The sequence below is a fragment of the Erithacus rubecula genome, assembly GCF_903797595.1.
Source record: "Erithacus rubecula genome assembly, chromosome: 8".
NCBI classification, from domain to species: domain Eukaryota; kingdom Metazoa; phylum Chordata; class Aves; order Passeriformes; family Muscicapidae; genus Erithacus; species Erithacus rubecula.
This window is the reverse complement of record NC_136659.1, coordinates 26,930,456-26,957,703: the sequence shown is the minus strand read 5'-3', so window position 1 is coordinate 26,957,703 and position 27,248 is coordinate 26,930,456. Positions and strand designations below refer to the sequence as shown.

At 41.4% G+C, this 27,248-nt stretch overlaps 1 protein-coding gene across 1 annotated transcript in view; it reads right to left on the bottom strand.

The window, feature by feature from the left end:
• Positions 1 to 27,248, bottom strand: part of PDIA5 (protein disulfide isomerase family A member 5) — a 96,648-nt gene that overhangs the window by 10,319 nt on the left and 59,081 nt on the right. Inside the window, 4 exon segments of the mRNA XM_079311026.1 lie at positions 2,215 to 2,285; positions 16,854 to 16,984; positions 19,229 to 19,392; positions 20,696 to 20,766. Coding sequence (XP_079167152.1) covers positions 2,215 to 2,285; positions 16,854 to 16,984; positions 19,229 to 19,392; positions 20,696 to 20,766 — 437 coding nt within the window.

Genomic DNA, 27,248 nt, shown 5'->3' with positions numbered 1-27,248 from the left:
CCCTTCTTTAAAGAGAGAGATACAGTATAAATGCTAAAATACTCTGTTAAGTGAAAAAGTTTTCTCCAGGGAAAAAAAAGGACACTACTATAGAAATAAAGTAGTGAAAAGAATCTACTACTTAAAATGAAACTTCATAATCTTGCCCTGTTTTTGAAAGAATAATTACTTCCTTTCTCTTAAGCAGTGATTTTTACCAAAGTTTGAAACCCTACAGAACTACAAATTAGTTTGAAGGCTCAGTCCAGTTTTAAACATGGGAATATGACCTGTACTGCTTGTGGGAACAGCAATAATGTGCCCTTCTAAAGTCTAATCCAGGTTTGTTTTCATTTCCACAATGACACAAACTGGCAGCAGGAAGCACCTTGGCAGGTTTCAGCTGCACACAATTAAATAGGGGCTCCCACCATAATCAATCCCCTGGCACTTTCATAAGTCATTGGGGTGGAATAACATCATTCTCCCTAACTGCACACACCTCTTTAAAACTGTACCAGCCTTAATATTCCCTACTGGCTCTCCTGTTCCAACTCATTACATTTTATATCTCCCCACTTCAACCTTAAACTGAAGTCAAGAGTTGCAACCGTCAATCACTGCTCTGCTCTTGGAATTCTTTCATAACCTGCAGTCTGAAGGAAAAGCTTCCCAGGCCAGCATTTCCCACCACCACCTTGTCCAACTAACTGTGCCATGATTCAGATTGCTTGTTAATGCATCCTGGGGCTCTAATAAGCAATTTTCACGTTGTTTGGTGCATTTGTTTCACCTCCTCTGACTGAAATTTTAATGAGTTTAGGAAAGAGAGGCTTCGTTGGGAACTACCAGAAAAGTGGGAAAAAAAGGATACTTTCTCAGAGATCTTGGAAACAAAGAAGTAACCAAAAGGCATCTGAGCAAACTAATTTACAGCAGTGGGAGAACTAAAAGCTGCATGCCTATGAATCTTCTGTGTGCCAGAGGGCAGAAGTGATGGACTCCTAATTTATGCAGTCAGTGATACAAGAATGATTTGTATCTTGTCAATCTGATGCATTTTGAGTTACAGAACAGATGAGAGGAAAAGGAAAAAAAATACAAAAAATCTTCTGTTATGGAGTACAACTGCTACAAAATTACCTCTTCATTTAGAACATAGAATATGATAAACTATTTCAGCTGGATGCGACCTACAAGGGTTATCTAGTCAGCTGTCTGACCAATTCAGAGCTGAGCAAAAGTTAAAGCCTGTTGTTAAGATGTTGTCCAAATGTTGCTTAATCACTGATGGGCTCAGGGCATTCACCACCTCTCTAAGGAAGCTTGTTCCAGGGACTGATCATCTCCTTGAAGTAAAGAAGTGTCTCTTACTGTACAGTCAGAACCTCCCCTGGCACAGCTTTGAATTATTCCACATGTCCTGTCACTGGATTTCAGGGAGAAGAGCTCAGTATCTCCCTCTCTGCTTCCCCTCCTGAGGAAGATGTAGAGAGCAATTTCCATATTAAATTTCCAAATCTTTTTCTTGCCATACCTAAACACAAAGTGATTGTGAAGTTGGAACAAATTCAGAGATCAGAATGAAATTCAGTTCACTGAAAGATAATAAACACCAGGGGCTCAAGGTGGTTTTTTTTGGTTTTTTTGTTTTGTTTTCTAAATCCTAGATCTGGATGTGCTCAGTTAAAAAAAAAAAGGTTCAACTGATGCAAGGAAATTGCCCAGTGTGATTCAGCCATTGGATGCATTTTGAAGGCTGAAGCATCAGGTCCTAGAAGAGCATCCTGTGCTCAAGTCAGCCAAGTTACAATGATACACTTTGTGCTATGCAAGCAAGGATTTGTTAGTTATATGATTGAGTCTTTGGGACTGTCACACAACTTGTGGCTTTTCTACATGTACCCAACACCTGACAAAAGCTGAAGGAGAACAGAGATGATATGAATTATCTTCATTTAATCCCTCAATGAGGAAGAATTGTGTTTCACTTGTGTAAGTAACTTACACAAAGACTTAAACATAAAAGAGAGCAAATTAGGGAAAACAGAACAGGATGGAAGTGTAAATTCATTTGGCCATAAAAGATACAACCCCTATGATGCAGATACATTTCTTTTAGTGTAACAGCAATTTTACCTACAAACCTATTACCTTATCAATAAGCAAAGCCTATAAATTATAAATTATGGAAAACATTCTTAAAAATCACAGAAATAATTAACAGCAAGTTACCTTGCGATCCTCTTTAAAGACTTCAGCAGCAGTTGTGAAATGTGGAATGGCATTTTTACAGTGAGGACACCCTGTTTGACACAGGAAAAAAAAAAAAAAAGACATCATAAACTTTAGTTGTAGGAAAGATATTGGGACAAACTCAAGACACAAGGTGAATCAGTGCAAAATTTGAATCAAAAATCACTCTAGACAGGAGCTCTCCAGTTCTGGAATGAGCAGGACAAAGCATGTGTAGACCATGTCTTAACTATGTGAAAGCAAGCACATGTTTAAAATGCCTGTGACTTCAAGGAGTTTAGGTGTAGATTTACAATTACACAACATCCCATAATAGGGGACATGGTGCAGGGGCTCCTCTCCATCACCAGTCCCCTAAGGCACTTCAAGTGCACCAGCCACAGACAGACCACTGCCCTGCTCTGTACCTCCTGTCATTGCCAGGTAGGTTATTACTGCTGCTGCCACAGATACCAGCTGCATTTGGGCATGGGAATAAAGACAGCACAGGGAACAGAAGGAGGCTGGAAGTTGGAAAGGAAATTGCTTGGAGCATTTATAAGTGTTTGGAAATGGCCTGTGTTAAAGCCAAGCCACTGAGAACATAAGGGAGAGGAAGAGAAGCAAGTCCAATAGGCCAGGTATCTTTCATGGACAGAGAGCAGATGTCCAGTCCCAGGTTAGGATGAACTGCTGCTGACCTTCCTGGAGACCTTCCTGCTCTTCACCACCCCTGAAGAGTTTTACAGACACAGCACACAGGAACCCAGAGCTTTGTATGGGAGATGAGCTGATACTTCTTTGTACCACTGCAGCATTGAACAAAAGTCCAGCTGAACCTCTTGCTTAAATACACACTAATTTTACTCAAACATTTCAGAAGTCACAGAAGGGAAATTAGAACTGTTCTCTTGATTCAATGAGTGCTTGTAATTCAGAAGCAATGTCTACAAATCATTGTATATGAATAATCTAAACTAATCTCAAAACATCATTACTATACTAAGTAAGGCTTTGAGAAGGACAATACCTGTGTATGTTTAATAAATTACTGTTTTTTCAAACCCAGCACAGAGGCTGATCCCAAGCAAAGGCTCAGTACACTATTTTTTGCTTAGATACATATTAAAAAGAAATGGATGCACTTCAGTCAAACCTGTTTAATGCTGGCAAAGGAGTTCATCTTGCTATTATTTCTGGGTAGGAGCACAAAAATCACAAATGAGCTGCTCACAAGCACCAATTACAGCTTATGCTACTGTTGTTTACCAGTATTTTACATGATGAACAAGTGTCTGTGTTACTTTAAAATCAGGGCTGAACAAATGCCCTCTTAGGAGACTTGCAGCCACCCTCCTAAGCTACACTCACTCTTTCAGCTGACAAGAAAAACAGTATCTGTGCATAAACTCTGTACACCCCTTTCCAGAAAGGAAAGGCTGAATACCCCTTCCAGCTTCACCAAAATGTGATTTATTTGCTTATATGCACTGCTTTGAATTTTAGAGCATTTCTTTCTTCAGAAGAGGATTCTGAAAGCACTGCAGTGACACACCTGTGTAAATACACTGAGAGTCTATCCAGTAGATTCCAGTAGTTTCCTGGGAAACTGAGGCACTTCTGTAAATCCATCTTAATGGCTTCAAACTCTTTCTGCAGCACGATGGCTGCTGTGCTTCAGTGGGAGATAGTGCAGTGTTCTACAGCTTGCAAACTATTAACCTTGCTGAGCAGTTCAGTGCTTGCCTGGGAGAAAATGGTCAAGAAAGAAAAGGAGGAGGAGGAAGAAGAGAAGAAAGAGGAGGAGGAGGCTATGGTTTCAGGCTGCTCCCATGTACATCAGCCCACTTTGGTGACCCATTTTCTCTCTTTCCACTTGTCTGGCCTGTCTGCCTGATACTGAAGAGCCTGCAGGTCAAGCCTGCCTCTTAACAAATCTTGGATAATTTCCTGTACTGTGGGGGGACTGCCTCAGTTGATTTGTTAACACTGTTCTACACAAATAAATCAGAACTGGTGACAACATCTAAAAAGAATTTCAGAAACAAAAAATGGATAAAAATCAGGCACCTCTAAAACAGGAACACTTGTTCTTAACTATATGCTGCAGTTTTTCTGGAAAGCACTTCCAACTGTTACACTAAAACATAAAGGCTTCTAAAAACTTAAATCTTCAGGTTCCATTTTTTGCTTATGATCTTGAGCTTCAAATGCAGATTTCATCTTTTAAATCCTCAATAAAAGCTATTTCAGGACAGTAAGGCCTCTCTCAAAGCTCCTAGTGAAGTTGTTGCAGGTGAGAGCTCTTCATGAGCCACATTCCACAAGTAACAAGCATATACTTCCACACAAAAATACCAAATCCTATACCAAACCATGAGAAGTTACCTTCATTCACCCATCTGAAGCTCCATCCCTCCTCCCTTCACTTCTCTCTTGGCCCAACCTCCTTTCTTTACTGCACTGTGCTCACAAAACTAAAACACAACCATATGGCTTTTGGCAGAGCTGCCTCCAAGTCCAGTAGGCATTTTGTTAGCCTTGGACATCCATCCACAGAACAGATGTGAATGCTACACTGAATTCCCAAGGAGCTTCAAGGAGTCACTGAAAAAGGGGGAAGGAGCACATCATATGGAACAGCAGAACTTCATCTGTTACAACTTAGAAGGATTGCCAAATGCAGCAAACACTTGGAAGTCACCCAACCCAGTCATTCTATTTAAAGCACACATGCCAAAAAAAATAAAAGCAGAGGTTGATGTCTTCATTTTGACAGACGGAAAACTTGTTCTCCCCATTCCCTCTTCACACCCACTATCACACGTTTATTTTAAGTGCTAACACTATCTTCTAGATTCCAAAGTGCAAGGAAAGGAAATGTACTGAGCACAGTACACGAGGATAGGAAGTGTGCAGCCTCCTTACAAAGGACTTTTCAGATGGGCTGCAATGGAAAGAGATTAAACCAGTGGTATATGAAGGTGTGGGTAAGGTGTCAAGAACCAAGAGGTCCTGCCCCTTCTCAGTCAGTATGGATTAAACAAGTGGGAAAATTCATTTTAGTTGAATAATTTGGATTCTCTGGTAAGCACACAGACTTCCTGCAAGGACAAGAAGTGGAATTTTAACTGAACAACATTAAAAGCAGCACTTCTGGGAGCCAAGTCTTCTAACACAGATGCAGGGCTTTGCTTTAACAATTTTCTTTTTTCATTTTTACAACAGTGTCAAATTTGATCTCAACAGGGTTAAGAGCAGATGTGAACTTAACAGTAATTTCCTGTGCCTGGCTTGAGAAATGTGAAAGAAAGCTGCTCCTGAAACATCCAGCCTTTCCACAGGATCCCAGTACTGGCACTCAAAACCTCTAATCATTCCTATATCTCAAGATAACTTTATTTCCTAATGCAGAAACACAGTTGCATCACCTGGTAGGAAGAAAGAGAACTTGCCATCTCAGGCACGTGCAGCAGCATGTGCTGAGGCCATTCCCTGTTCACAATCAGCAAACAAAACAGCTTTAATTGAGCTCTGGCCAGGCACTCAGCTCTGTGCTCAGAACTGGCTCTCTGGAGGACCCCCACACAGTCCATGGTGGCACCTGCTGGGGCATGAGAGCTGCCTGCTTAAATCACAGATCCCTGGATCCATGTGAAAACATCTGCAACTGAGGACTTCTGAAGTTCTCTCTGCCTTTGTACTTGAAATTTAAAAATTTACACAAACCCAGTATTTTCCACAAGATTTTTCTCCACCATTACCATGTTGTAAAGTTGCTAGGTGTGGTACAGTTAGAGCAGGTACCATCACATTCCTCACCTTGAATACCAAGCAGTTCTCAACATGGAGAAATATGGTTTCTGTGGGAAAAATCCAAGAGGAATGGCTGATGAACAGCAGATGAGGGAAATCAAGCAGGCAAGCAAGCAGCTTCACTCAGAGCCATTATCACTGAGGGGAGAGGGAGTCAGATTAAATCTCCTCTAATTAGAGAGGCATTTAAAGGAAAGCTAGTGGGTCTTTAGGGAGATGAAGTGATGGAAAATATATAACCCACCTTATTTTCCATGGACTGCATTTACTGATAGCAGGAACAACCCCAAGGTACAGCATTTCTCAGGGTATCTCTGAGGAAAGACTCAAGGAGCCAGCATTGGTTTGGGTACAGAAAGGGGCTGGAACTTCATTCTTGTGGAAACACTGCTTTGAGGACAGTGAAGAAGTAAAGAACTGCAAGGTTGAGCTAGATGTGATTTCCAAAACAATGCCACAACACATTTGTTACATGATGTAAAACAAAGATATGGGGAAATAGAAAAACTTAACTAAGTGCTCGCATCACCTTGTGAACTGAATTTTTGTTTTTTAAACAAAAAGCAGACCTAGGAAAAAATAATGTAAACCCATTTTTCAGGTAAGGTAAGAATGACACAAAACTGATATGATGTGGTAGCAATTTGATAAATTTTCAAACATAACAATACCCTGCGAAAACATTTTCCATAATTGCAGGATCCCATGAGATGCAGAAGGGATGCAAAGAGGATTTCAAAGCAGTGGAACAACCAAAGGAATAACCTACATCTCTTCATTACATTCAAATGGAGGACTTTTCATTGAAGAGGGCTTCTTTTTCTTTTAACCAATTAATTGTTTAGAGATGACAGTGAGGGACAAGTAAAACTTAAGAGATTCTTAGAACTTCAGTGTACAAGGGTATTAGGACCAGATGGCAATTCTAAAGATGTCTCAAGAGTAGTGCATGAAACAGATGCACCCTGTTGTACAACAGTCACCTCATTATATTTAAAATAAAATTGTGGCAAATTTTCAGAACTGCCTAAAGGAATCAAGTCCTCTTTCCAAAAACAGAGGTTTCTATTTGCTTAAATATCGAAAAAACATCCTTTCAGCTAAGTTACTTCATGCTTGGTTTAATTTGAAACAACAAAGCCCAGTGATATAATATAAACTCTCTACAGCTGAAGAGTACAAGGTTAATTCAGTTTCCTTAGAAGAGTGGAAGCTGTATTAGCATAGCACACAGAAGAAAGGTGAAGTTGTTTTTTAATGAATATAAATCAAAAGCTAACAATTTGTACAAAATAGATAAAGGAAGCAAATGCACATCAAAGCAGTATCTACAGTCAGCAGAGGTAATAATGATACTTTAAGTGTATAAGGGGCTTTAAATGTATTAGAAGGAAAAGAAATTCAAACTCTGCCCTCAAGTGGATGAGGCCCTGACCCCTGGGGGAAGCCCCTGTTGTTTTCCTTATGGGTCCTCTCAACACCCTCCAGTTTGGTTGATTTGTGGGCCCAGAATTGCAAACAGCATTTCAGAAATGCCAAGCATAGAGGCCCTCTCTACATCTGTTTACTATTCTAATTTTTGTCTTCAGTGAAGTTCCTTTGGACAACTCCATTATTTTTTTTTCAAAACTATATTGCCAGGATTGTTTGGATTTCTTTTCCTTCTAATACATTTAGGGTAATCCTAACCCAACCCCTTAACCCTAACCCCAAACCCTAACTCTAACCCAGACCCGAACCCTAACCCCTAACTTTAACCCCAAATCCTAACCCTAACACCAACCCCAAAACCTAACCTCAAACCCAAACCTGAATCCCTAACTCTAACCCCAAACCCTAACCCTAACCTCAAACCCTAACCCCAAAACCTAAGAAAGAAGAAGGAAAGAAATCCAAACAATTCTAGCAATATAGTTTTGAAAAAAAAATAATGGAGCTGTCAAAAGGAACTTCACTGAATATATAGATTAAAATAGTAAGCAGATGTAGAGAGGGCCTCTATGCCTGGCATTTCTGAAATGCTGTTTGCAGTTCTGGCCCACAAATCAACCATGAGTTCAAACTGGAGGGGGTTGAGAGGACCCATAAGTAAAACAACAGAACTGAAAGATGTGTTTCATGGCAAAGAGAGTCAGGAAGCTTAGTGTGTCAACAGCTTAAATCCAAAGATTAAGAAGTGATAGAAATTGAGAAAAGTCAGTCTCTAAATTTCATTATAACGAGCTATTCAAGGTGCCAAAGGTTGAGTAAGCTTCAGAGCTGGCTGCGTGCTGAAGCCAGTCAAATTTAGATGGAAATTCACATTTTCCCATCACTAGTGATTTTTAGTCTGAAAGGAAATGGTTTTCTGAAAGAGATGCTTTCACACAGGGCTCTCTACCTGATCAGAAGACAGCTGTCCTTGAGCTGAGACTGCTACAGCAGTGACATGGACTGGCTGTCCTCGTGTCACCACCTCCGAGTGGCCAGAGCTGCAGGAGGCCAGCACTGCCTGGGCCAGGCAAGGACAACAGCCCCTACCAACCCTAACCTGAGCATCCCAACCACAACACTACAGCAGCACAGATCAGGCATTCTGACCTCAGAAAGCACTGCCTTATACCTTCTGCCCATCATTAATATGCAATGATTTATACCCCTACCCGTGTTGTTGCTGTGCATTTTTTTAGCATCTTGTACATAATAAAACCTTGATAAATAAAGTAGCAAAGGGATGTGCATATATTTTACATGAGATTTTTTTTCAAGGAGATAGTTTAAACATGCACACATTATAATGTAGACTGCTTTCATATTAAATACACTAACTTAAACTGTCAGTACTTTTGTACCAAAGTCCTGGCCAACTCCTTAGAGGGGCTCTGAAAGCCCAGTGATTTGCAAGACTGTGGCATTTGTGCAGTGCTTTACCCTCAGCATGAGAAAGGGCTCTGCTCCCCCCTCAGCCCCCCACTTCCTTTAGTGCTTCTCAACGGGTGATCTCAAATGCTTTAACTAATATCAATTAATTACGCTTCAAATTGCCCCTAAGAGAGACAGACGTGATTATCCCCCTCTGTCATTACATCCAAGGTTAAATAGAGTCAGGAAGAGGTTAAGTGACTCACAATCCTGCCTGACAGGGAGTCAGGCTGCAAGGTGCTGACTCCATTTGTTCAGCTGTGAAACCATCAGGGCCTCAGAGGGCTCAGCACGTGGCAGGATGGAGCCCTCAGCGTGCAAAGTGCAGAGCAGAGAATGATTTTCCAATTCCCCATCTCTGCTTGAAATCATCACCGTTTAAATAACAGGGGTAGATAGTGCCCTCTGTTATTGGTTTTTAAATGACTGCAATCCTAAGCAAGTGCAAGCAGCCACTCTGCACACTATCAAAGCCAGCCCGGGAGCTGCTACACCACAGAGTCAAGCAAAGCCTGTTTCCACTTCAAGAGTTCCAAGCGATTAACTAGAATTAAAACAAGAATATTACTTGGTCAATCAAGGAAAGACAGGCCACAGACAGTAATTGCACAGATAAGAGCTGAAAAGGGGCATACTGCTTAAACCAATGCAATTCGTGTGGTTACAGGAGTTATTGAATCCACAGGCAGATTTGAAAAAGGCATTTGGGATGTAACTGAAAGGTTAATTCATTTTGTTTTACCAGTAGAGAACTGGAGGGTGTTTTTATTGCATATCTGGACTCAAAGCTCATTTGATGACCTGACCTGACACCATAGTATAATCATATCTCTAAGGCACAAGACATTAGTAATTGAAAGAGGATGACATGTCCTTTGATTTGAAAAATGTTACGAGGTTTTCATTAAGCATCAGGTCAACCACGGCTTGTCAGGCTACTATTAAAAACAGGCAAACTACTCCAAATTTCACAGTCTGCTGGTGGATTTTGTTGAGTTTCTTCCCAAGCTATCTGAACTCTTATTTTGTAATACCTTGAAGGTATACAAAAGAGACAAAACATACAAAACCCAAATTATTGGGAAACCATAGCCATGAGACATGAACAATAGGAACAAAGTCATCAGAACAGGTCAAACTGTAAAGTGAGGAAAGTAAAAAGACTTGTCACAAAATTCCACAAAGCAATGATATGACTGACTGCAGTGAATCACAGATAACATACCAGCACTTGCATTTGGCAACAAACAATCCTTTGAGGTGGAAAGCTGTACAGCAAGTCACCTCTGGACAGAAAGGGTATAAGGGTCAACAGCTACATCCAGAACAAACCTGAGCATCACTTCCAGCAGTCCTGCATTTCCACTGTGTCACTGGCCTGTGCAGCTCAAACAAAGTTTGGCAGAAAAAATTAATCAAGCCAGCATCATTTTAGGGTTACAAACGTGAATCACCTCAAGAACTTTTAGTTTAATGTCACCATTCCACCACAGTCACTGTGAGCACTTTGTGACAGTTATGCACAGCCTAGGGAAGCACCTCAACTTCTGACTTGAGAGCAGTTCAGACTTGTTCTCTTGGCACTAATTATTCTCCTCAGCACAAACATCAGGGCTAAGAGCAGTTCTGCCAGCCTGATTGCAGAGACCAGTCTATAAATTCATCCTTTATCAAACCCAGCCTGTTAAGGGGCTCTGTGGCATCAGCACTATTTACACTGATAGGAACACACCTCATGCACTTGTAACAAGAGCATCACTGATGCAGGAGAGAATGCAGTTAGTGGCAGAGCTAACATATCAAAATTCTGCAGTGCCAGCCCACACAGGATGTAAAGCCTCATTATCAGAGGGTGCAGATCTCGCCTCTGCCTCAGTCAACATCCAGAAAATCCTTCCTGCAAGGATTTTTTGCCTTGAAAGGGATTCTTCTGTTCAGCATATTTTTAATAATTTTTTGATAGCTTAAGCTTCATTTACAAACACACACATTTTGCTCAGGCTCTTTGATACAGCCTCCTAATCAAAACTTAACAAGATGTGCTTGCAAGTGACAGGAAAACCTCTTGGTGGGAGCCAATCTGAGGCCATCATGGGACACTAAATACATCTCTGTGCTTTGCTACGCACATCTGAACTCATAAACTCAACTGTTGAGTATATTCTCCCCCTCTGTGCATACTTCACACAGAACCACATCACCCAAGTCTGCTGAGTGACCCAGCAGAGACCCAGACAGCTCATCTCAGGCCTAGCAGCCACAGGCTGAGGCCTCACAGCCTATAGAATTTGCCATGGTTTTTTTTAAGCAATGCATCTTAACCAAAGCACAGCATTAACTCCCCAAAACTGCCTGTGCAAAGGATGAGACATGGCACAACCAGCTTTGTCCAAGCTTGCTCCAAAAAACAGGAAGGATGAAAAGGAAACACTACTGCTTCCTTCAGAACAGCTTTTCAGTGACAGCTTGTGTGCCAGGGTGGGAGGAGCACACTGCCCTCCTGGCTGTCAGCATTAACAACAAAAGCCATGTGGACTGTCTGTGCTCACAGCGTGACCCACTCTGGCAAGGACTCTCAGCCAAGTGCTTTTTGTCATTGGATATTCCTTGATGTGTAACTTGGACAGAAGAAACCAAGCAGTTTTTGTTGTGAAAACACAGAGAAGGAGCACACCAGGATACAGAAAAATTAATATTTTGAACAAACTTTGTGGGTAAAATGAATGCAGGTTTGTTTGGCTCTCAGCATTTTATGTGCTCCTGATGAAACACACAGGGATGGGCACAAGTCATCTAGTCAGATCCTTGTCTGATTTCTTACTGCTGAGGAAAGTCCTGTCTGATTTCCCACTTTCTTCATAATGGTGGCCAGGAGTTGACCCATCCACAGCAATAAAGACAATATTACTGCTTTACTCTATTCATTTTACATCAGAACAATACCCAGGTGCTACCTCCCACAAACACCTCAGATCAAGACACACCCTTCTAACAGCTCCAAAAACATCCCAAAGTCTGCTGGGACTTTATCAGATGCAACACAAATTAGGCACCTTCATTCACTTCTTCCAGCCCTGAAATAAAAACCTTACAAAAAAGTTTAAGTGAAGAACCAAGGAGGCTGATGTCTTTTAACTGCACAGCCTCTTGCCACTTGCTCCACCCAAAAATACCTCATTAAAATCATCCTCAGGATGGTTTACTTCTGTGTGTTCTCTGGTTAAGCCCTGTGGGTTAGGCTTCACCAGAAAATAACTTTTTCCAGCAGATGAAATTAATTTCCAGTGAAGTGAAAGTTTCACTGCTGAACACAGAACCGGAAATCAGCTCCCAGCAAAGCAATTATTAAAAATACCCATTCTGTGAACCCTGTTGAGTGCCACAAATTGAGGCCATTTGGCAAGTCAATAACATTGGCAACTGCCAATGAACCATTGAACCCCCCTATGAACCATTAAAAGAGAGCACTTCCCCACAACCACTTCCTATTGCTGCTGAAAATCTTTATTTTTGAGAAGTGCTTATTAACTTGTGTTTTGACACTAAAAGTAAAAACTGAATGAATTTGATAAGTGCTGAGTCCTGCCATTAAAAGTGACTGATCTAAAAACAGAGTACCCTCCCCCCATTATTTGGACTTGTTAATGACTGGTCTATTATATATAATTCCTTTCTGACACAATTGATTCATTTGTAGTCTCTTTGGAAGCAGCAATCTCAACCAAAAAATGACATTTTTGGAACTTGAAAGTGGACATTTTCTGTTTCTGTGCAGGAATTAGGAGGGGGTGTTATATTATTAAGCATTTCCTGTTTAGAGAAAATCAGAACTTATTGAGAAGGGGAAAAATAACCCAAACCACAATCCACAAAACCAAAACTCAAACCAAATACAAATCCCACTGTGTATCTCAAACTCCAGTATAACTATCCCTAGAAATACAGCATTGCTGTGTTGGAAGGAGCTTCTAGAGATCTAGTCTAACTCCCTTGCTCAAAACCATGGTCAACTACAGCAGGTTGCCCAGCATTGTCTCCAGTTGGGTTTTGAATATCTCCAAGGATGGAGCCTCTTGGGTCAACTTGTTCAAATATTCAACCACAACCACAGTAAGAAAACCACCACTTCCTCTAGATGTTTAAACAAACTTTCCTGTGTTTCAATTTGAGCCCTTTGCTTCTTGTCCTGTCCCTGGGCACTGCAGAGAAGAGTCTCACTTTGCTGCAATCATTCTTTTTTCCCCCTTGATTCTGTTTGAGTAATGCAGCAAAAACACCTCAAACCATAAAGACATTATTTACTGGAATTTTTGTTACCCTTTGTGATTCTGACAACTAATCACAACCAACTGCTTCTATTTTGCACAGTTTTCAGTGCTACAGTAGTAGGAGGTTAAAATTTAATGCACTGTCAAAGTCAAATCTCAATTATCTGGAATAACAGAGTAGAGAGAGCACATAAAAGCAAAAATGCAGATAAAGCACATCCAGATAAGCTACATGAACAGGGAAGGCATAAGAGAAAGAAGAAAGAAAAGTCAGGGCACTGATCCCAGAAGAGGCACTGATGCAAACGTGTCAGCCCAGGACACCTTTTAGGGCTGCAAGTGTTAAACCAAGCTCTGGGTGTAGAGCACAGACCTGCAGCCACTGCCCTCCCAAGCCTGGCTGGTCCAGCACTGCAGTCTACCTGCTCCTGTCCATTTGGCTCACTTCCCAATACAGACTGTAGCCCCCAAATCCTGACCATCCATGTACCAGGCTCCATGTGCACACCAAACCATACTCAGACTAGTTGCCTCCTCTCCCCATTTCTGGACAAAGCCAAACAGTTATGAAAGTAAACCTGAAGTAGCTGATGGAATCAAGTACTCTAAGGACACAAAACCCATGAATTCTCCCCAAAAGCTTCTCAAATGCTGGTGCATTAATCCTACTGCTTTTAAATACTCCTCCAACCCCCCACAGCAGTCCCCACACACACCTGAGCCTTCATACTTCCCTTCTGCAGATGGTACCATTGTCTTCCTCTTATTTTAGGCATTTTGAACCTAAAGGTACATGAGTGGGATGACAATTACATCTTCACAAGAGCTGCACAAGGGTCCAGAGAAGAGCTGGGCCAGGTGCTGTGCAGCACAGATGCCAGCAGCCTGCCCCAGGTTCTGTCCTTGAGTTCTCCACCACATGCCAGCCCATACTCCAGCCTGTGTGGCATGGTACAGACCTACCCAAAGAATGGAGATCTGGTCCAGGTCATGACTGGCACAAGCAGCACTGGGTTTTCTGCAGCAGGCACTTTTTCCCAAGTCAGTATTGGGAACCTGCCCCTCTTCCTGCCTCCTGCCCCAAACCAGTCATTACAGCTCAATTACAGCTCACAGATGATCCCAGGCAGGAAAGGGAATGTGAAATCAAGACCTCTGTGGTATCAAGTCTGCAGGAGTGGACATTTCCCCCCAGAAATTCCCACAGTTGAGATTCTGATTCTCAGTCCTTAAATATTCCACAGGCATGAGGAATAACCTTTATGCTTCACCATATTCCAGGAGAGAGAGTAATAAGTTCCCTATCTTTTCCATGTGGATGCAGCAGCCTTCTCCTCCAGAGCTAAATCACTGTGAAGCACTGTTCAGTACCATTAAAGCCCTGCTCAGCTCAGCCCTGAGTTATTGGCACAGCAGCAGACTGGTGGTTCTCCTTTACATACTAAGTAATTTGGACTGGATGCTGCCACAGAAAAGGCAGATCTCATTTTAATTTGCATCTAAGATATATATCTGTGGCCTTTGCCTAAAGGTTTGTCACTCCAGCTGAAAGCTTGACAAAGGTCAGAATACTCAACTTTCTGCTTTAAATTCTAATGGCAGATGAGAGATACATTTCTTAGCATAAATATTTATATATAAACATACTTTATATATGCATGTATACACACCCCCCGAATCCTAAAATATCTCAGCATATGTGTAAGTGTAACAAATACTGCCACGGAGTCACAAGTGAATGGAGTAGCATACTGTGAGTCTGCTCTGACCCAAGATGTGGATTTGAATAGAAAAAGAAAATTATCTGAGGTAATGGAACCTTGAAATTTTAGCAGTGTCTCTTCAGCACTAAAATAAGCAAGTTAAGATTAATTGGCAATGGAAGCTCCAAGAAGTCTCAAGATTGAGAAGATGGTAAACAAAAGCTAATCTATCAAATGTATCAGGAAGCACATTATCACTGCACAAAAGCTGAAAAAATACAGTGGTTTGAATCATTGTAATTATTCTACTGCATTAATGGTTATTTCATAGAAAATGGATATTTAAAGTACTCATCTGGTACTTCCCTCTGCATCCAACAAAGTGCAGGCTAGTTTCAGTCCCTGTGTGTGCCTGCTTTGTGCTTTGCTCACAGACACTTTCACATTTAGAGAGAACAAATGTGACAAATCAGAAACTGTGCCTGACACAGGTACTGACAGCACAGCAGCAGTGCTGCCTTAGGAGCCACAGGAAGGCCAGACAGGGCTCAGTTAACACCTCTGCCCTGTGTATAGGGGGTCTCAGCAGCACTGTGTCAAAAACAGTGCAAAAATGTGTCTGAAGTGCAGCCTCAGAGGACCCAACAGTTTTACATCATGCAAGCCTTGCTTTTACAGCCTGCTCACACAGAAAGGGCCAGGCTGATCTTTACACACCCCTCCTGTAAGGGTGGAAATCAAACAGCAAAAAATTAGCCTATCAAACAAGTTCCCTCATGCTTCCTAAATCTTACCATTTCATGTGCAATCATTTGATTTTAAAATACATTTCCTCTTAACTAGCTGAGGTCCCTGAATCAGAAATTCCTGGCACACAGGCAATTTCTAGTCAATAGATGGTGGGAACTGGACTGGAGAAGGGATTATGTCCCCTTCCATTTTATTTTACAACCTTCCAGAAATCTCCCTCATGAATTGCACCCCTGCTTTCTCCCACATTCCTTCATATGAGCCCCAAAGCATTCATGTTTAATTCTCTAACAGAAAAGCAAAATAAGGGGCTGCCTGATTAAACATTAAGGACTTTTTTCTCTCTTTATGGAAAATACCTTTAATTTAATGGGAAGATTTAGTGGGAAGTTGGTAACTGTTTATCTGAAAGTTACCCATTAATTGCTGGCCATGTGATATGGAAGAAATTGTTTTTGCATCTGGGGCACTGATTCATGGTGCCATAAAGGCACATTAATAGTATCTAATATTAAATGCCTGGATTATCTTCTCCCTTTGATAAACCCCTCAAAAGTTAAGAACTTGTACCTAGTCTGCCTGTCTCTGGGGCAGCACAGGAAAACTGAAGAAGTTCCTCTCATTCACCTTATTTATAAAAGTACTGATTCTTGACTTCTCTAGAAATATTCTCAGGAGCTTCAAAAACAAAGTGATTATGTGATGCATGCAAAACAATCTGGGAGGAGGAAGTTATACCCCTAGTCCCAGTGGAGACTTAAATGCAGATTTATTACTGACAAAATTTATTCCATCAAAATTTGTTCTCTACCTTGTGGACTGACTCCTCCTACACCACTGTACTGATTTCACTACTGAAGGGCTGCATTAATGAATCAGGCTCTGCATGTCCACTGTGCTACTACAAAGGATCACATTTTGTTATATAGACCATAAAATGCAGCAGAGGAAAAATAAATCTGCTTTGTTTTTGCATTGCTGCCTGCTTTGGTGTCTGCATTAAATAATATAACCATTATATACTGTTTTGTTTCCATTTATAAAGTTACAAATGATGGTGCCAATGATTCTCTCATGCACTTATATTCAGAATCAGCTCTTTACCCTGAAAAGTCTGGGGACAGTGAGGGAATTAATTCAGGATTTCATAGTAAATGTAGGACTTACAAAACTCATCCTCTTAGAGAGCTTATTTACTCACATGGTGCATAGAACATGACAAGGGTGTGCTTCTTCTTCTTCAAGGACTCCCTGAAGTCTTCTCCAGCAAGGTGGATAACACTAGTCTGTTTCTCTTCCCATGCAGGCTCAGGTGGAGGTGGTGCTTCAGGACTAGAAAAGAAAGACAATGAAATTGGTTTGAAAATGTTTGTGGAAGCAGATAAAGAGACAGCATCATCCTGGTCATAATTAGCATGAGGGAACTGATAGGAAAAATCCTTCAGGGTGCCTGTGCAGTAGAAAGACATATTCAGTATTTCCAACACCAGACAACAGCAAAAAATATGCAGGTTAATTTCTGGAGCTCAACAAAAATATAATTTAAATGACTGTAGCCAGGCATAAGAGTAGAAATGTTGAATAAAGACTTCTTACATTGCAACCAACATCTAGGTGAAAAAAATATTGATACATATCACTGCATCATCCACAGGCATGAACTGAGAAGAACAGCAAGCAGGTGGAATCAAAAGGCAACTGATATAGAACAGCATCTTCCATTCAAACATCCTTTTTGTACTCTTTACCACTATCATGCAAACTTCTGTAAAGAATTTCATGACCTTCTCTAGAATTCAGATATTAAAGCCAGGATCCAAAAATGAGCATCATTCTACTTGGAATACTGGGGGTGACTGAACCAGAATATTTTACTTTGGTAAAGAGAATGTCAGGTTTCAATTATGACTGCACATACTGGCTAGATCAGAGCAATCCTGCACACCTAGAGTGCCTCTAACAAAAATGCTGCTATTCACTAGCTCACAGACCTCTCTCAGACTCATTAAATTCATTCCTGCTGTATCTTAAACAGTGATTACTTACATAAAATCATCAGAATGGTGCCACGGTATAAAGACCTTCATATGTCGCCTTGGTAATAAATTAGCTTTTCAGACTTTCCTGACACTTTGAATGACACCATTTTAAGTTGTATCAGGTACATAAAAACCAAGTGGAAAAAACCTCAATTTTTAAAGTCCTTCTCAAGGTCACTTGATGGGCATTTGTTGTATTTCCACTGTTACTCATTTTCCAGTTTTTAGAGAGACTTAGATGTGTTTCAGATAAAGAGTTAGAAGAGTTACACAGTGTGTCCTTTAGCTGAACCCCTCCATGAACACAGCTGTTGTGAGCTATCATTGATTACAGTTACAGAGGTTATGAAAGTCTTCAAGAGTCACAACAGGATCTAGAAGAATTAACATCACTTCCTTGTTCTTCACTGCTTATTCACCTACCAATATGTACAGGCAGCATCAGCCTGTTTAACTCACTACAAATTACACAGTGCTCAAAAGAGTTGAGCAAAGCAGTGAAACGAGGACAATGACTTCATATAGAATGCAGATACAGCAGCCTGGAGCTTGAGTGGGCAGGGAGGCCAAGGGAGTACCATGTCTAAAAGTAAAATACAGATAAAGCTCCTCAACATGCTACAATAATACTGACAGACCATATCTAATACCTGCTTTGAAGCAGTCAGAGCTGTGAAGAGGGAGAGGGGGAGAGGAGAGAAAGAGAGAAAGACCAAAAAACCCACAAAACCTCCTCCCCCACCAAATATGAGGGGAAAATAAAGATTACATTCCTCATGCCAACTGCATGTAATAGTTAAATGATTAAAATATTCACAAAACTCTGCCAGGTTTTCTTCCCCTTGACTAATGCAGAAAATACATTAGGCTTACAGTACCTAAAGAAAATGCATATTTTATATATATATATATGCATACTTTTACATACATGCATACATAATGCATACTTAAAGAGAGAATTGTACCAGCAATTCAATTTGAAATGGAATTATTGTGACAATTTTCATACCAAACTTAATTCTGAATATTTCAGCACATCTCTCAAGAAAAGTTGGTTAGTGCACTCAGAGGTGCTGGTTTTGTTGATCTCACTGGCTTTCCTTCAGCCCCACAGGGGTGGAATTCTAGCATTGGCTCTAAAATGCTGGAAAAAGAAAAGTACAACTGTAAAAATTCAGCTACTAACACTGAGATCTGCTGCTTTGTATAAAGAGGGAACAACAAATGTTCTGTTTATTTTTCAGAGCCATTGCTATTCCTTCTCCAGGGAAAGGCTTAAGGTATATTTGAAAAATATTTATTTTGGGAAAGAAGTACCAGGGCAGCTCTGAAAAATCCCACAGCAAATAAAGGATTTGGTGTATTAGAAATCATAATTAACATACATGTTTCTGTGGGTTTGAATACTGGAATTCAGTGTAATTTTGTTAGCAAGGGATTTAGGCAGTGTTAAAGCTCTGTTTAGTTCCTCACCAAAGCCACCTGCAGGAGTCACTAACCAGAAACACAAATACTATCTTAAAACCCTCAAACTTACTTCTGAAGCCAGTCAATGATCTTCTTCTTCGTTCTGAGGTGTGGCAGAGTGTATTTCTCCTCTCCATCCTTAAAGTACTTCAAAGTGGGAAACCCTGAGATGTGGTATCTTTCTGCCAGTGCCTTGTTGACGGTGGCATCGACTGCTGCAAGGACACCTGGGCTCTGAAACAGAGATCACCTCCTGTAAATCCAGCCACATGCACACACCCCTTCAGCAGGACACAGTGGGCTTGGGGGCAATCACTCAGGGTCTAAGTGCCTTTGCTGCCTCTAGGACAAGAAGACAGTCTTTCTTAAGCTGTGCCAGGTGAGGCTTAGGTTGCACATGAGTAAGAATTTTTTTCACATAAAAGGTGATTAGACATTGGAATGTGCTGCCCAGGGAGAGGGTGGAGTCATTATCCCTGGAGGTGTTTAAGGAAAGACTGGATGTGGCACTTAGTGCTGTGTTGACATGGTGATGCTTGGTCATGGGTTGGACTTGATTTCAGGGTCTTTTCTAACCTGATTAATTCTGTGATTTTGTGTACAGACATACAGAAAGACACAGAGGACTGATGCAAAAGAAGAAAGGGACGTACTATAGACTAAATGTTACCAGAATCTTACCTGTTCCTCTCCCATTTCTGATGGATTCCCTTTATATAATTCATTTTATAATGCTTAAGAGCCATTCCCAGAAATTGCATTTCCTCCCACAAATCCCTGTTTCTCCCAGAAAAAACAAGCACTGCTAAAAAATAACTTTACTTTAAGGCAAATTCATCTTTCCCTAACTTGTGGGCATCTTTTTGTGGACCACCTTTAGACACACAGAAGAACAGCCATTTGTAGAGTGGGATTCATTGGATCTTTGTTTGTCTCATCTCCTCCCTCTCCAACAGCAGTAAAGGAACTCTAGATGTCTCCAGAGAAGATGCTTAAAGTATGGGGGAGACCAATTCTACTTCTCCCCCTGCATGGCATACACAGCATGAGACTGAATCAATAACACTAATACTTGTATTATTGGAACCCTCCTCTCCAGCCATGCTGATGGAGCACTTATGATGAAGCTAATGGAGCGGTGCAACCATTAAAAACAGGGTATTTGAAACAGGGATCAACCCCTTTTGTTTTTTTCCAAATCTAATTCATAAATAAAAGCCTATGTTTCTTCACATTCAATGCCTTTAAGTAAGGGGAAGAAAAATCCATTTTTGGATTTGATCATATTATGTATAAGGCCTACAGCAGAATACATAAACATTTTTTGATTTTGTTTTCCTTCAAGACAGAATGTTCTTTCTCAGACTTTGGCAGGGCTCATGCATTAGCGATGAGACTGTACTTTGGAAGAGCATTTTGAAGGGTCCTGTGGGAGGATGAGAACAGCTGAATTTGTTGTAGGGAGAAAAGTCACTTTTATTACTCTAGTTATTTATTACTGATTATTTGAAGGATATAATAAAGGAAATTAGCTTACATCACTGGTTACATGGAGAAACTCTGCAGCCTTCTCATATTCTGGCTTCATTTTTTTACAGTGCCCACACCCTGCCAAAAATAAAAAATACAATTAAGTTGTATACACCACGGTTATTCATTGACCCATCCAGCCATTATCAAAATCCAAAAACATGTGGTAAAGATTTACTAGAATTTTGTATGCATTTTACCTATTTGTAAAGCTTTCCTATGATACAGATTTTTTTCCAAAAATGGTCACAATAGTTCGAAGAACCTAATCTATTATAATAATAATAATATACTCCCACTTTCATACCCACACCTATTTCCTTACAAAAAGTACTATAAACAATTGTCTAACTCATTGCTTCGAGCATGCTCTTGGGCAAGACACAACCTCACCCATTTCAGTTTCCAAATCTTTATCTGCTTTAAAAAGAACCAACATAGCTCCTCACGTGACTTTGTGACTTTCAGTGGAGGCTTACACTAGCACAGCTTAATAGAGTAATATAATTTGGATTCAACTGCACTGATAATAAGCCCCGCTTTACAGTGGCACAGCATAGCCCTCTAGCAAGGATTTGCACTGATTTAATCACATCAGTGTAATTACACCACCACATATGTTCCCACCATAAGCAGGATCTGTAAAACCAAGATAATGGTGCTTTCTCGCTTGTGTGAAGTTCTCCAGAGATCTGCCATTACTTCACTGCTAAGTGCTGACATTACAATAAAGTAAAATGAATGCATGAGTGAGAAAGGCAGACTTAGAATAAATTATTTGGGTGTAAATTAAACTGCTTTCAGCTGGTGCAGTTGCTTGCAGGCAGGCTGAACTTTCAGGCCCAGGCGAGGGTCCTGCCGCGATGTGAAGTTACACTGGCACCTCCAGTGAGATGCTGGGCATCAGTGCCAGCCCTTTCCCTGTCCCCAAGGCACTGGCACAACGGCAGCCCCTTGGGGACAGTGCACAGGGATGGGTGCTGGGGTGAACACCCAGCATGCTGAGCTCAGGTCTGCCTGCAGGTGCAGGCAGTGGGGATGCTGCACCGGCACGGCCCCGGCGCGCTGCGATCCCCGTGCACTGCCCTGCTGCACCTCTCCCTCCTGCCTGCAGCTGCTGCCAGCTCGCTTCCCTGAGCTGTTATTGTTGGAATGGGCACTTGAAAGCCCAGACTTTGCTGAGCTTTTGAAAGTTGCATCAGAAGATACAGCTAGAAATGTGTTTCAATGCATGCCAGCAAAAGCCGACTCTGAGGTGTTCGGGTAACAGGGCTGAGGCTATTTTTACACCATTGTCCGAAAGAAAATAAACCAAAGACTCTGAATCTCCGTGCTGCTTTGTTTTCCTCTAATGGGATGACTGCTGAAGCCAGCAGACACAAACCTAGGCCTGAACTCAAGCAGACAAGCGTGTTTTATATAGCACAAGTGAAAGAGTGCTTGCAGCCAAGAAGCAATAAGACATCCAGGTGTAAGTAACTTCACCAGAGCAAACAGAGCTTCAGCCACCACAGCACACCATGGAACACTTGCAGGGTATGTTTATAGAACAGGGTGAACACATTTGAACAGCAACTGCAAATCCCACCTAAGAATTACAGCAAATACCAAAGCAGCTGATCTCAGACCAATTCCTGTTCAAACACCAGCTACAGTCCATACCACTTAATCATCTGTAAAGAGACCACAGCACTAAAGAACCCCATGTCATTCTTTTAAGCAAAAACCAATAATGTGGTAGGAGCAGCAGAACAAGGGGAGCTCAGCTGGTGGAGAAAGCTTTGCCTTAATTTTATGCTGTCGTGTGAGAATGCTGGGAAGCTGATGTAACATCTTTACAGGTGGATTTAGGAAGAAGCTGGGACAGGCTGAGGAAGAGTTACTGTCTCAGCACTGCTTATCTTGGTTAAAAGCACAAAAGAGGCTGGCAAAATGATTTATTTGCCACCCACAGAAAACTTGCAGGCATATGGTTTTGTGTAAGGGGCTGACAGATCCCTCTGACACCTGCCCGAGTTGATTTATTTCTCCTTTTAGGAGCAGGGAACTTTATTCATTTTGTGCCCTTCCTCACTTTAACCAAAAGGCATCTCAACTCCCAGTTCAGATACCTGAGAACTTACCTGAATTAGGTAGCTTAAATTTGTACAAACAATGATTTTCTGCAGGGCTAACTTCACCTTGGTGGGTTTTACACAGTGTGTCCCTTAGCCACAGCAAGGTTCATACTCTGCTCTAGCTACAGTATCCACATAATCTACACTATATTCCAATTATATTACAATCATTAATTAGATCTGATCAACCAAAGGCATTAAAGAACCAGTTTTCACAAAGCTATGCAGAGGAGGAAAAAACCCAAACCAATAATGCAGGGACATTTTACCCAGGAAATAAAAAAATATCCAAAGCATCTGAAATTCACGTAAGTAATGTTTTGCATCAAGATATCCAGACCATGAAATGTCACTGTTTCAAGTTCTTTCATGAACATCACACAGACACAGCACTACTGACTGCCACAAAGCTAACTCACTCAGGCTTAAAATAAAGGCAAGCAACATCAGATCTTTAAAAGGCACTTAAATGGAAACTGAAGTCTTCAAATCTTTATCACGAATGCTTGTTCTACCCCTGACAGAGGACAGCATGATGTATCAGCCTGGAAAAAAGTCACAACATTAAACTGAACCCAAGAGAGGGACAACAAATTTTAAAAGCTTCTACCACAATAAGTGATGCTTTTCTGGCTGTCTTCATGATAATTTTGCTATTGCAAGCTACAGCCTACTTTCACCTGCCATAGCAGAAAAGGGGAGACACAAATTACAAGTCAGACCTACAAACTTCATATCAATTAATCTCTCCTTTTATTATTTGTCCTATCTTTGAATAATCTTGTGAAGACTGCCATTAAATTTTTGAGGCCAATGGAAAGTTATTTAAATGAATTCCAAGGTCACTGCCTCTCCTTGATTGCTACATTAGGTTGTTCAGCAGCAGCTTCATCCCTGTGTGCTAAGCTCCTCTAGTTTTAGATGCTTCTGTTCATAAAATGAGTGGGGAAAATAACAACAACCCTACAGGTCCTGAGCCCAGATGCTCCTGTGTGCTGCTGGGACAATGGAAGGAGCCCACAGGCCTGCAGTGGGCATCTGTGACAGATGTGCTTCTAGAAGATGCACTGTCCTGTTAAGTGTTTACTGGCATTAAATCTAAAAGACTAAGGAAGGGAAGAGACTCGTTCAATCCCAGGAGAGAAGAAAATCTGCAGCCAACACAAGATGTCCTGTCCTGTGCCTACCCCAAGATCCTCTGAGCCTCTGTGGGTCATGGCAACACCCAAGGGTCTTGTAGGTGTCTATCCAAGAGGACTCCCACAGCCTCAAGTCTTTTCTTGCAGAAGACAAGCAGCTGCTCTGGAGGTGCAAGAGAGTTACTCTCCATCCAGCACAGAAACCAGTCCAGGTTCAGTGCCTGGTTCTGCTCACCAGCTCAGGACAACTCCTCTGACCTCTCACACCTCATCCTGCTCCTCTTGAACAAAAGGAGCCCCAGGCTGCCAGGACCAAGGCTTGGATAGAAAGAGCACACAGATAAGCAAAAAGGAAGTGTTACAAGACAGGGAAAAGAAGTCAAAACTTAAACAATCAGTGCTAGGACATCTGGTATGCACCCTTGCTAACCATTTCCAAAACAGATGTCTAAATGAAGCAAGAACTCTGCTTTCCCAGTTTATAATCAATCTTTCCATTTGCACAGATGGGCAGATAAGCAGCTCCTTCCTTTGGTGCAGTCACTGTCACACAGCTTAGCTCAGCTGCACCCCAGACAATGGTGATCAAAGGTCTCCACCTCAGCTCAGTGCAGACAACTCACCTCCCTCCAGGATCCCAATGCAGGGCAGAGGACAACATTTGCCCAGCACTCTGTCCTCTGTAGAGTGTGACCATGTGCAAATGTAGAGGCAAAGGCCAAGTATGGACAGAGCAATGCTGAAGTGAAAGGGTGAGCAGCACATGACAAAGGAAAGGCTAACAAATGTACCAAGCAACTCTTTTTCCACAGAAATACCTGTACTTGTTTATAGTACCCTGTTTGGCACCTTGGTAAAGACTTGCAACACAGTTGCTTCAAACCTTCTCAGAAATGAACTAATACAAGTACTTCTACTGTTAAAACCAAGTTTTACAGGCAGAAAACCAGTCAAGCAGCTCCAGCTAAGCTCCTGCATATACTGTCTCAGTGATGTCCCAAGAATACAAATCTCTGTTTCTCCCTGTCATTCACTGTTTGCCTCTTTCAGGTTATTATGATTATATAAATAAAAGCCATGCTTTTGGCCATGTCTTCTCATTTCAAGACAACATTGTCTGAGGATCTGAAGTGTTGCGTGACAAGCAAGAGATAAAAGACAACATCCAGGCAGTTGTGAAGAAGCAATTTCTGACATCAAGAACCCCAGAGGTAAACTAAATTGCAAATAAAGATTTTAAAGAATCATTACATTTCTGTCATCAACTGCCTGCTTGAATACTGTTATCATGTACCAGCTATTTATCATATCATGCCAGCTCTATATCCATCTATAGCTGTATACCAAAAATATCTCCATTAGCCTGATGAGAAAATGAATTTGAAGCACAAAACATGTCCTGCTTTCAGCAAGTGGGCCACTGGCAGTTCAGAATACTCTGGTAGATTTACAGATAACTTCAAGAAAATAAAATAAAAAAAAAGGTAAGTAAAAAAATTCGGATGCACCTTCACTCTAAAATTTAACACCTGGGAATAACACCACTGGTTTTTACATTCTTAATCCCAGAGGACCAGTGCCCTCTGAAAACAGCAGAATAGCCAATTCTTACAAGTTAACATGTTAACTTTGAACTTGTATCCCTACATATACATATCAAAGCAGGAGTATCTACATGGAACAGGGGAGACACAGTGCTTGCAGCCACAGCAAGGACACACAAATCCCAGCCCTCTGATCACCCATGCAAGAACACAAATGTATTCTCTTCTGCCAGGGAAGTCTGTAACAAGCAAAGACTTCATTGCATCATGTTAAAGAGGATCTCTCAGGTCTGAGATGAGGCAGTTTATAGTTCCTTCACCTGTGTAGGGGAGCATAAAACTACAACAGCTGCAGACTCCCTTGCATAATTTAGCCATCTGCATTGCAGACATCTCATGGAAAATCATCCACAAATTTGGCAGGGAGGGAGGATGACAAAAGCAGCTGTTTCTCCCTGTAATCACAGGTATGATTTTGCAATTGTGTTAGTTGCACGTTCACCTAATAGTCACAATGGTCACAGCAGTCAGGTCATGGCACGATCTCCTATGCATAAAAATACTCCCAAACAAACAAAAAGCAAACCAAAACAAAACAATGGAATCACCTTAGGAAGGATCAGGAGCTCAAATAATTTTGCACAACCATTTTCTTCTGGGTACTGACTCCCACCAAACCATTCATCTTGTCACCAGCAGTACTGCATACCCAGGTAAAATTCCAGATACTTAAAGACAATGACATTTCAAGACAATGCTTTCTTCTAAGAGGCACATCTTCAACATCTTTAATATGACACTGAATTCAGATTTCCAACAGCTAGAAATGTGTGTACACATACACAAATCCAGACACCCCACTCCCAATACAGTGTTTTTAAAGCAAGGTTTGATTCCACCAGGCATGACACTGATTAGAGATCATTGACAAGCAAACAGCTTTACGGCTTTACAAAAGACAAAGCCTATGAAAGGTCAGTCTGGAAAAGACTCTGAGGAACTAGAAATACAGAATTAGAAGGAAAATACTTAAGCAGTTTGGATTATTGCAGACATGCCTGGCTGCTGTGTGGGCTGCACAGTTCACCCCAGAGCACTGCAGTGACCCAGCCCTGCCATTATCACCACCTCTCTGGCACCACCAGCAGCTCACAGTGCAGGCAATCTGTGTGTGCAGTGAGCTGTGCAAATCCAGTCCCAGAATGGGCACACAGAAGAAAGTCTCTGCCTGCTTCCAGGAGCCCTTCAGTGGGAAGTTGTGTGCTGGGGCACAAAATCATTACAAATTGGTCACCCCTTCTCCTGTCCATATGACTTGCTGAGGTGGTAGTGATCCAAACCCAGACACCATCTTGTCTTTTCTATGGTCCCAGCATCACTAAAACCATTCAAGAGAAGACAGTTGTAGTATGAATTAAAACTATTAACTTATTTTCAAAAATGATAGTTGGATGCATTACATAAATCAGATCAAACTGGGAAGAGAGCTTAAATAAAAGCATCCTCCAGGAATGCTGTCTGCATCTATGCCTGTTCACAGCTCTGGCAGAAAGGCCACCTTTAGCCAGAAACAGCCCTTGGCAGGGGAAGGCTCAGCATGGGGGAGAAACATGGAGCAGGTCATGCAGGCTGCCTCCATGGGATTTAAAAGACAGCAGCTCTGGTAAACTGCACAACAGATGCTTCTGCCTTTAGTTCTGGTCACACTGGAGTGTATCTTCTTCTGGCTCAGGCTCAGGGGAAAGGGTGAATATTCTCCA